The sequence below is a fragment of the Ciona intestinalis genome, chromosome 9 (assembly GCF_000224145.3).
Source record: "Ciona intestinalis chromosome 9, KH, whole genome shotgun sequence".
Classification (NCBI taxonomy): domain Eukaryota; kingdom Metazoa; phylum Chordata; class Ascidiacea; order Phlebobranchia; family Cionidae; genus Ciona; species Ciona intestinalis.
In genome coordinates, this window is record NC_020174.2 from 2,293,333 (window position 1) to 2,304,363 (window position 11,031).

The following is an 11,031-nucleotide window of genomic DNA, read 5'->3' on the forward strand; positions in this document are numbered from 1 at the left end:
TTTAAGTTTTGCAAACATTGCAATTGTCAGTTATAATGACGTATGTGTGACGTCACAATACGTTCCGCGCCGCTCCCGCTGCGCATGAACTCGCGTGACCTATGGGCTAATTTTGTTCCGACAGACTACCCGGAAAAAACTTGATTAAAATAATGCTCAGTCAAAATTAGGAAATCTCCATCTTCCCTATATGCAGCATCATATGAATATTGTACGTGCGATCAATGGACAGTGATATAGCGACTGCGAGTATGAATTGAAAGGGTAAAGTAAATTGAAAGGATGGATGGAGTCGTGATTGCAGTGCTATCTATCAGTTTGATTCTCTTGTTTTTAGTGAAGACGTTGATTCTCATCTTATTGCACAGGTTCATATTTTTGCATTATTCTGTGTGTTTGGATACGATCATAACTGTTTTTGCACTACAACAGTAGTATATAGTAGGGTGGGGTAAGATGAGTCATGCATTTATTCTATTTTCTTGTCCCGTTTGGTAATAAATAAACAACATTTAAACAAATATATAACCGTAGCTCCACGTCTTTATACGAACGTTCTTAGTTGTTAAAAACACGATCGGGAAATATGGGATTTAAGTGCTAACAATATTCTTGTTTTCCTAACATTAGTATATGCTGTATTCGTTTAAAATAAGTTAGGTATTTGAAACTTTGCATTCTGTGTTATAGTTTCGCTGTGTTAAACCGTGCGCGCTTTTGGCAAGCAAGAACACAAATAATAATAATTACTTGTCGCGTGCACGCCTAAAACATATAATTACTTTTGCTTAGTTCGGACTCTCCGCTCATTCATGATTAGTGTTAGGTTAAAAGACGTGTGTTTAAAAAGACTTGTAAAAAGATGTGTAAGTAGAATAAAGTGATAGGTTTCGAGTTCCACAGATAGGGTTCGAGATCATTTTAAACTTTTGTTTCATAACGATAATCTAAATTTGTAAAAGTTACAATTAAAACTTTTTTGTAGGTCAACTATTTTGAAATGTTGTCAAAACAAACCAGAAGTACAAAGAGTTCAAGTTGATCGGGTTAAAGTTAACGCCATTAATGCGTGGGAGGAAAAAGTGTCGCCACAGCCGATTAAAGTATCCCAAATTTTCTCTGTTTGCGAAAAGGAATCGCTAAGTGTTCGAGGTGAAGATGAGATATCTGAGAGCGATTTGGAAACTTTAAGTTTTGTTGAAAATGAGAGAATTGCTGAAGCCGCAGCGAAGAAGGAATTAGAAGAAAGTGAAATTAGAAGGTAACCAGCTGGTGAAACTTTCAAGGCCTATATACGACACTAAACTTCGTTTGGGAAATCGCTTCTGTAATCGTAAAAAACGACGTATAAAAAGCACTCTAGAAAGCTCGAGCACACTTGAGCAGTTGGAAAGTTTTAGTGCACTAACAGAGCGCTTATAACCGTAGTGGAAAATATAATATAGTAAGGTGGGGTAAAATGGGACATGTTTTCATTTTATTTTCTCGTCCCACTTGGTAGTTAACAATTTTTAGAGAATTAAATACCCGTATTGTCACGAATCTAAAAACGTTGTCAACACGATTAGGAAGTATAAAATATAGGTGCTAACGGTATCCCATCTTACCCCACAGTACTATGTGCTGTTAAGGCTGTTTGGTACAATAAGAGATACAGCGGTAATGTAGTATGGCTGAATAAATATTAGTATCCGTGATGCATCACTCAAGAATGCGTCAGTTTTATGATGAAGTTCATGACATCTTACTAGAGATAGGTGCATCTCCGTAAGTGTATTGATAAATGAAATTTATTTTGTATTTTTTCGGTCACGATAACGAGATCGGAAGAGTTACATAAGGGAAAAGACGGGTAGTAACGGTAAAACAACAGTTGTTAAAACACGCCTATGTATAAAACAGAAAAAGAACGTGTTTTATTTACTGCAGTGTGGACTTGGAGAGCAAAAGTAACACACATGAAATAAACCCAACCGAAGCTATTTTGACAAATCAGAGCGAAAACAACAAAGAAAAAAGAAAGAATGGTATCACATTAAGAAAATACTGTAATATTAGAAAAATACTTTATGAATGTTAAACTGTTACATTTCCTATACTTAATACATATAATACTTGGATTAAAATGGGATACTGTTCGCACCAAAATTTCATATTTCTTAGTAGTGTACTATAACTATAAGTATAATGGTAATATAGACAAACTTCTACAGCAAAATTAAATAACACAATTTAATTCAAGAGTTTTAGCTACCTATAGTAGGGTAGTAGAAGATGGGACACCGTTTCCTTTTAATTTCTTATCCCATTTGGTAGTAAACAAAGATCATTCAAAGAATTACAAAATCGTATCCTCACGATTTCCATAGACCGTTGTTAATTGTTTAAAACACGATCAGGATATTTGGATATAATGTGCAAAAGGTGTCCCGTCTTTTCCCACCCTACTATGTAACTACAACGAAAAGAAAATCTTGTTTGATAAAATGTTATATACTTTTTGTAGACTTGATCAATGCAATTACGAACCGAGACATAGAGAAACTGGAGCGTGCGATTGAGTGGGCGATCTTTGATGGCTATGACGTAGCACTACGAGAAGAAATATATGAAGCGCGAGAACGGATGAAGCAGGAAATTAACTTAGGTAGTTGAGTTTCGTTTAACTAGTATTTTATGTTAAAAATTGTGTTCATTATTTTGTGCCAAAAGTTATGTTTAGCGTAATAGGTTGGGATGAGATGGAACATGATTGAATTTTTTTTTCTCTTGTTATTTAGTAGTAAACAAAAAATATTTACAGAGTTATATAACCGTAGCCCAGCGACGCTTAACGAGCATTCTTAATTGTTCAAAACTCGATTAGAAAATTTATGATTTTGGTGCTAACAGTATCCCATCTTACCCCACAGTAATATATTTTTTGTTGGTGTACGTTCGAGTATTGATCAGGATGCTTGGATATTATGTGGTAAAGGTGTCCTATCTTACCCCACAGTACTATTATACTATTTTGTGTTAAAAATTCGCATTTAGTGTAAAAAAATGTTCAGTACTTTGTCGAAAGTAGTAAGACATTTTGTATTAAAATAATGTTTCATTCGCAGAGCGAATGCGCGAGTCCGTGAAAAATATGAAACAAAGCGTCATTTCCGAGTTAAGAAGTTACTCCAAGCCCCCAAAAGCTGTTCGTGACGTCATGATGTGTGTGTATCTTCTCTTGCAAGTCAGAAAAGAAGATGAAATTAAAGTTCGTAGTGATCGCAAGGTAAAACGTACGTCAAATATTCACATTGTCGATTTTACAGACATGGTTGTCAATACAACGTCTAATGAGTCTCGGTGGAAGAAACTGTTTGAAGAGATTGATTGAAACATTTCGAGCTGATGACGTCAGCTGTGACGTCACCGCTCGAGTGAAAGAACTGCTGGGAAATTATGATTTTCAGCATATTTACGAAGTGAGCGAGGGGGCAGCTGTATTTTATGTTTGGGTGAGAAACGTATTACACAACATAGAGTAGGGTGGGGGAAGATGGGACACCTTTTCACTATTTTCTGGTCCCATTTGGTAGTAAACAAAGAACATTCAAAGAATTATAAAACAATATCCGCACAACTCTCATAGACCGTTGTTAATTGTTTAAAACACGATCAGTATAATTGGTTCATTTGTGCGTCCCATCTTCCCCCACCCTACTATACATATTTTATTCACTTTTTCTCGTCCCGTTTGCTAGTAAACAAAACATGTTTTCAGAAATACAAAACCGAAACCTCGCGACTCCAAAAACGTTGTTAATACACCACTTTTTGTAGTTCTTGTATTCATTTACATGATAATGTGTGTATGGTATATATGCCTGTCTATATACAACCTATTAGTGACCAAACATTGTTCTCCCTGTAAAATAAAAAACAAATCAATCGTTTATATTTCAGATCATGGAAGTTATAGAAGAGGTTGAAGCTTTAAAAGGGGAAGATATTAAATCTGCTACTGACTAAACGTTACACACTGTATCTAAATTAATTTTATTGTGTACATTATTCCTGTTTTGTACTGTATACTGTACTGTACTGTATTAAAATATGCAATAAAATAGTGCTCACCGTACTCTAATCTGCGTTCCTACGTCTCTCAATTTTTGTTCTATTACGACGTTACAGTTCCGTTAGGTTACTTGCCAGTTGTACTGCAGTTAAGTTTGTGTGTGCATTTAGTTTGTCTCTAATAAGGTTCTTATATATTACTATTTGTTTTATATTTAAGTATTTGTTGGTATATAGCAGGGTGGGGCGGATGGGACATCTCTTTCTTCTAATTTCTTGTCCCATTTGGAAGTAAAGAAAAACATTTAAAGAATTATAAAACCGTATTCACACGACTCTCATACACCGTTGTTAATTGTTTAAAACACGATCCGGATATTTGAAAATCAAGTTCTGGTGTCCCATCTTTCCCCACCCTACTACATAACTGCTTGGTTTCACGTAGATCGCTGTTGAACTATGTAGCTGCAAGTTTGTTCAGGACTTACTTACATCAAGTAGCAACTGATCGTTTCAGTTGTTTACGCGTGTGGGAAGAAACAGTAACTGTACAGATTTGTTGTTACTTAAAATGCGTGGTTTGTGGGTGGTAGTAGTTTCACATACTCACATGTAAATTTTAATATGTTTTCAAACACTGTTTCCGTTTACTTATATGCGACCTTTTAAGAACTTAGCTGAGCATATACAATATAAAGATTCAATATTTTCTCTCGGAAGCGGCTTCATTTTAAAATCAGCAGAATGTTTCTGTAAAGTCTTACGTAAACATGACAACTGTCAAAGCCATGATTTAACACAATTCCCAAACTCCAAACAAAAATATCTTTTTAAAACAACACATTTCTGGTTTTATGTTTTATTTACCTAAATTGTCTCATTAGGTTAAAACAGTCAAAATTATTTTAATTTTGGTGGACTAAATTATATTTGTACTATGCCCGAGCTATCAGGCATGCTATACAATCCTACGTCGAATAGGACTTTATAAATTGCTGTGGTCGTACGCCAGTGATGCAGTTTTTATAGACCACTGGTATTAGTTGTATAGGTTCATGCAAATTAGGGTTTGATTACTAAACATTTTGTTCGAGTCACTTATTGTAGCGTACTCATAGGACGTGACTTCACATCGTAAAGTATAGAATTTAACAAAATGAATCATAGTTTCAGTCTAATGTTATGCTTGTGTAATTAACTTAACAACTGTGACGTATACAAAACTACTTTTTGTTTTATTTCTTTGAATATAATTTTCAGATAAAACATAAAAAGATTGTGGTTAATTGAACAGCAGTAGTTAAAAACGTCTTTGGTAAAATTTTGTGCGAATGAAAAAAAACAGCAAAAGAAAGCGTAAATAATAAAGAACAAAAGTATTAGAACTAGGAAATTTTCGAAAAGTAAAGTAACATTAAGAAAAACATATTATTAAGCTTTATAATGTCCGCGTTAAATATTCATTTCCACTTTACAGTAACACGCACCTCTTCGTTGGTTTAGGTGGTTTAGCAGGGTTTAACACTGCACTAATAGCGTCTTGGAATACAGAGTCTACCCCTACTTTCTTTAGTGCAGAGCACTCCACGTATTTGACTGCTCCCAGTTGCTTTGCTAGCGCTTCTCCTTGTTCATATCTAATGTATGTATAGTGGGGTGGGGTAAGATGGGACTTATGATGGGGTAAGATGGAACATATGATATAGGGTAAGATGGGACTTATGATGGGGTAAGATGGAACATATGATATAGGGTAAGATGGGACTTATGGTGGGGTAAGATGGAACATATGATTTAGGGTAAGATGGAACATATAGTGGGGTAAGATGAAACATACTGTGAGGTAAGATGGGACCTTTAGTGGGACAAGATGAGTTTTTGTTCCTTCCTCTTGTATCACTTAGTAACAGTAAAATGAGCCCCGCAACAATAAAAGAGTTAAAACACGATTATAAATTACTGGATTTGTGTACTAACAATATCCCCATTTTACCCCACAGTACTATAACTAGTATAGGGGGAATCGCAAAATTGAATTTTATTTAAAACTTTTCAACTACCTAAAACTACCGTCAAATGCAAAAAATAAATCTCATTTAAAAAAAATCCAAATAACTGACCGAATCGGCGCTGAATCAGTATTCTTCAGCTTTTTTACGGTTTCTTCGTCATCTCTGAGATCCTGCTTTGTTCCGATTAAAATACAAGGAGTTTTGGGTGAATGGTGACTGACTTCGGGATGCCACTTTGAAGAAATGCTGAAAAACGAAGCTGGGGAAACGACTGAGAAACATAACAGGAAAACATTGGTGCGTGGGTAACTCAACGGCCTCAACCTGAAACGAGAGAACCAAAATCGTTTTTTTACTGATGGATTGTCCAAATCGTCAACCATACAAGACACAATTTTGTTTAAGATAGTAAAAAACAATCACCCACAAAGTTACATACGTTGTAATACTCGTAAACGCATATTGTACGAATATCACAATAACTCGTTTGCCCAATATTCATTATTACGGTAACTCGTAAGCTGGTATACGAGGTGTATAAAACAGAACACGCGTGATATAAATATTTTTCCTTGCCCCGCCACGGAAAAATAAAAAAAGTTAATTTATTTTTTTAATCATAAAAACTGCAACTGTTTAACAAGTTATAGGAAACTGCGACTGCTTTTTTAATTCCCTAAACACACCTGTCATATTCTTCTTGTCCTGCCGTGTCCCAGAGTGCTAAGTTATAGGAAATTCCCTCAAACGTGCTTGTTGCTGCATAGTTGTCGAATATGGTGGGCACATAGTCACTAGGAAATACCCCGTTTGCATAAGTAATGCACATACATGTTTTTCCGACAGCTCCGTCTCCAACGACGACTATTTTGACTGGCTACAATGAGACAATCTCGGTTACATTTAAAGTATAGTACCGTGGGGTAAGATGTATTGTAGGGTAGGGAAAGATGGGACACCTTTTCGTTTCATTTTCTCGGCCCATTTTGGTAGTAAACAAAGAACTTCCAAAAGAATTATAAACCGCACTTTCACGACCCCTATAGACCGTTGTTAACGATCAGAATATTTAGATATTAAGTGCTAAAGGTGTCCCGTCTTCCCCCGCCCTACTATATTATATTTTATTCTCTCTTCCAGTCCCATTTGGTAAAATTCACGGAATTACATAACCATAGCCGTGGAACTTGGTTGTTAATAGTTTAAAACACCACAAGGAAATATGAGGTTTACCTGCTAACAGTATCTTGTCTTAGCCCACTGTACTATAAAGAATTTTTAAAACTATACAGCCTTACCTGCATTTTTACCCAAAATCTAGATCTTCTTTTTTACGTGTAATATTCCTTGAAAAAACTTGAATCTACAACGCATCCAAACCTTTTACACCATCAGCTGCCTGAAATGATTGCGTTAATTACTTAATCAATTCGTTGCAACTTTGGTTGCTACTACTTCCTTGTTACTACGCAACTTATAAAAGTATTTAAGTCCTAAAGGAATAACCAGGTGATATCATGCAGCAAAGTTATAGTCATTCTGGTTTCTCGTGGCGATGTAGCACTTACGTATGTCTAAATACCAATATTCCACTTTTCTAAAACGAGAGTATATTACTATATCGAACGTTACCTTTATTTCCGCGTTGCTATTCCAGTAAAATGCATGTCGAAGCAAACACCGATGACAGGCCTGTATGATTCACAGCAGAATGAAACAACCAACGGCCCGCGTTTCCGCCACATAACGTATAATCGAGTCTCTCCATGCAACGTAAGAGTACAGGGAAAACAAAGACTTGTAGTCCATTCATTATGGTGGTATATGGACCGACGAAAAATCACAGTATATACTGTGCAATAAACCGACTATACAATTCTTATATATAGCACGCCGCCTAGAGCTTATAAACGCAAACATGAAAAACGCGTTTAACTATAATTAAGCCGAAATGACCATTTACACGTTTTTTTAACAAAACATTGCATTTAAGTTTGATGTGATGTCACCGTTGTACTGATATGTTCATGCATTTACAAACTGTAGAACACAGAATAGACATTTAAAACAAACACAGTGGATTGTTTAAACAGCTTTATTAATTCAGCATTTTGAATGATGGCGTACGCACACAACTCCGTCACATTCCAGTCTCTGTAAAAGTACAGGAAGTTATCTACTACGTATATACACAAGTAGCAAGGGTAAGCAAGTGCAGTGTATATTCAACAACAATGATGCAAACAGCATCACCAAGCGGTTGAACAAATCAATAAATGTAACTTACTTTATCTTCACGTGGCGGAAAACGACAGTCCTTATAACACGGGTGTTCTGTTGCACACACCTCGTGCTAGCTTACGCTTTAATACACGTATGCAAGTTGAGGGTGATTGGTTTTTCTGTTTAGCTGATAATTTAGACAACCCATCAGTGACTACTGGGTTGGAGTAACTACCGTTAATTGTCCAAAGACACACGCCGACAATGGCCTTGACATACTTACCAAATCCATTCCACCGTCAACGTATATCCAATCCAAAGTACAAATTCTCTTCCCGTCGTTCCATTTCTGTACCTGATGTAGTTTATCGTTGCCTTCCCATACGATGGTTGTCTTAAACGAAAAAAATATTAACATCACATTTAGGGATTATATTATTGCGTTATACACAAAATTTATGGTAAAACGAAAAATGTTTAAAAATAATTTAAACCCGTAGCACCGCGTCTCTATAAAAACATTCCTAATTGTTGCTAAAAAAACATAAACGTTGCTAAAAATAGACGCATTCAGGAAATATATAGTAGGGTGGGGGATATGGGACACCTTTAGCACATAGTATATAAATATCCTGATCGTGTTTTAAACAAATAACAACGGTCCATGGGAGTCATAAGCTTACGGTTTTATATTTCTTCGAATTTTCTTACCAATGCGACAAGAAAATAGAATAAAAAGGTGTCCCATCTTCCCCCACACTACCATAGGATTTATGTGCTGCCGGTATCCCTTCTTACTCGACAGTCATATGCCTGGTCCATAGTACTATGCTGATAGACTTTAACATCATGAATTATTGCTCTTATAACTAGGTGTTCGTCTCTCTGTTTTACTCTACGTGGGTAGTACGGCATGGGTCCTAAGATTTAGAGATTGGCCTATTACCCCAAAGTATTTACTCTACATTATGCTTTTAAGTCACAGGATTATTCGTAGACAACTGTGAGTGGATGTGTGCCGCCACATGGCAAAGTTAAGTATTAGGTTTTTGTACTGTAAGATCAGTAACGAACAAAGTCAATGTTCTTGGCGCAACCATATCTATTTATTCTTGCCCATGAAACCTCCCTCTGGCAATGCAATCTGTGCATTTTACTTTACCTTTGTAACCCTACCATCCATGGTATGTTCCTCAAATTCTTCACCGAGAGGAAAAGTAACATCTGCTGATTTGAAAGTACTTTGGGTGTTGATTCTTAATTTGTTTCCACCTACGTCGGATATCTCGCTTGTTGAAGAAACGACGGCGCCCATTTTTCTTAGCGCAATATTAACACCTGAAGATGAAGTTTACAGTTAATTTTATTAAACCAACAACATAAAAGCATTTATTATGCTGTACTTACTATGTATTGCAGTTTACATTTTAACAGATAGATTACTGATGGGGGCAAGATGGGGTGCGTTAGCACCTTTTAATCTTATAGTTTTTCTGATTGTGATTTAAAGTTTTCATCGCTCTTCAAAGTTTTAGAGTTTAGAGACGACAGTAATAAATTTGCTAACATTATATTTTACTACCAATTGCGACAACAAAACATGTCCCATCTTACCCCACCATACTATAGTCTATATTGTACCCGTCATATACGTTTTTTTCGCCATTAAGTTTACTGTATTGCGTATATACGTGTAGACCCGAACAATATTTAAATTAGAATATCTTATCTCGGTGAATTCATTTCTTAAAATATACATGTATTAAAAATCAGTATACCGACTGCCTTCATATAATTGTCGAAATTGTCACTTTTTTCCAGTTTCCATTTTCCGAAAAGAGGTGAAGCCATTATTATGCCAATACAAAATTGCTATACTCTATATATAAACTTCTAAACAAAAACACAACGGTAAAAAACATGGCTATTTTTATTCAAAAATCATTCCCCCATTGTAATGCATAAACTATTCTGCAACGAACAATATAATAACTTTAACTGTCTCATGATTACGGTAGCGAGGATTTAGAAATATTTTAAACGAAAAGATAAGATATAGCGACAAAACAGCAGTTGTTAACATGCTAACGTATTCATATTATAGCTAAACCACCCTATGTAAACGAGACACACCAAGGATTAATACATGTAACATACAGTCCTTGTTAATCAGTAATCAATGGTGGACAAAGTCTTTGTTTAACTTCATGTCAGCGTGATTTAAATTGCGCAAACAAATAAACCAAATTTTGTGTGCGAAGGGTAGGCGTCTAAGTGGTGATGGCGATCTTTGACCTATACCCTTCGAGAATATTAGTAGGCCAAGATGTTCTAAATAAATCGAGTGTGAAATTTGGAAACATAATTTATGTTTTATTTGCCAAAAATATAAGAGCATTATAAAAACAAATTGTTAAGTTTATCAAATGGTTTTTATGATAATCTTCAACCCTTTTTTTATTTGGGCGATTTTTGTTGAGTTCTCTTTTAATAATGCAAACTTTGTTCCTATAGATTGATTCACAGCTGTTTTGCATTAAATAAACAACTTCGCAAACGATTGCTAAAGCTTGCGTCATTCTGAAAGTTAAAACCAGCAACCGTGAAAATTTGATCACGTTTTTAAACGACACGTTGTACAACGTGGTTTTCACAATTGCTGCTCAAAGAAGCTTGTTCAAAAATAGCTTATCTGGTAGAGAGTTGTCCTAATTTTCAGTAAGTGTTTCAGTTGTGACATCAT

General features: G+C 35.5%; 3 protein-coding genes across 4 annotated transcripts; 1 reads left to right on the forward strand and 2 right to left on the reverse strand.

Annotated features, from left to right (window-relative positions):
• Nucleotides 1-261: 261 nt before the first annotated feature.
• Nucleotides 262-4,117, forward strand: LOC100182389 (dynein-1-alpha heavy chain, flagellar inner arm I1 complex-like). Its single transcript, XM_018813163.2, has 7 exons — nt 262-368; nt 986-1,261; nt 1,930-2,027; nt 2,507-2,647; nt 3,108-3,250; nt 3,309-3,494; nt 3,943-4,117. The coding sequence occupies exons 1-7, from the start codon at nt 283-285 to the stop codon at nt 4,006-4,008; spliced, it is 996 nt and encodes a 331-aa protein (XP_018668708.1). The 5' UTR covers nt 262-282; the 3' UTR covers nt 4,009-4,117.
• A 1,147-nt stretch (nt 4,118-5,264) lies between these two features.
• rcl2 (Rac and Cdc42-like 2 protein) lies at nt 5,265-7,713 on the reverse strand. 2 transcript variants are annotated; one of them, XM_026835755.1, is made up of 5 exons: nt 7,634-7,652; nt 7,364-7,464; nt 6,752-6,942; nt 6,174-6,389; nt 5,265-5,690 (listed from the first exon to the last, which is right to left on the reverse strand). In XM_026835755.1, exons 2-5 carry the CDS (start codon nt 7,367-7,369, stop codon nt 5,525-5,527), a joined length of 579 nt encoding a protein of 192 aa, XP_026691556.1. In that variant the 5' UTR covers nt 7,370-7,464; nt 7,634-7,652; the 3' UTR covers nt 5,265-5,524. The 2 variants fall into 2 exon arrangements, with proteins under 2 accessions (XP_026691556.1, NP_001335960.1); NM_001349031.1 differs by lacking the exon at nt 7,634-7,652 and adding an exon at nt 7,698-7,713 and having other exon boundaries at nt 5,407-5,690.
• Nucleotides 7,714-8,146: 433 nt separating this feature from the next.
• On the reverse strand, nt 8,147-10,179 carry LOC100177703 (myelin P2 protein-like). Its single transcript, XM_026835936.1, has 4 exons — nt 10,067-10,179; nt 9,451-9,626; nt 8,572-8,682; nt 8,147-8,219 (listed from the first exon to the last, which is right to left on the reverse strand). The coding sequence occupies exons 1-4, from the start codon at nt 10,137-10,139 to the stop codon at nt 8,169-8,171; spliced, it is 411 nt and encodes a 136-aa protein (XP_026691737.1). The 5' UTR covers nt 10,140-10,179; the 3' UTR covers nt 8,147-8,168.
• Nucleotides 10,180-11,031: the final 852 nt, after the last annotated feature.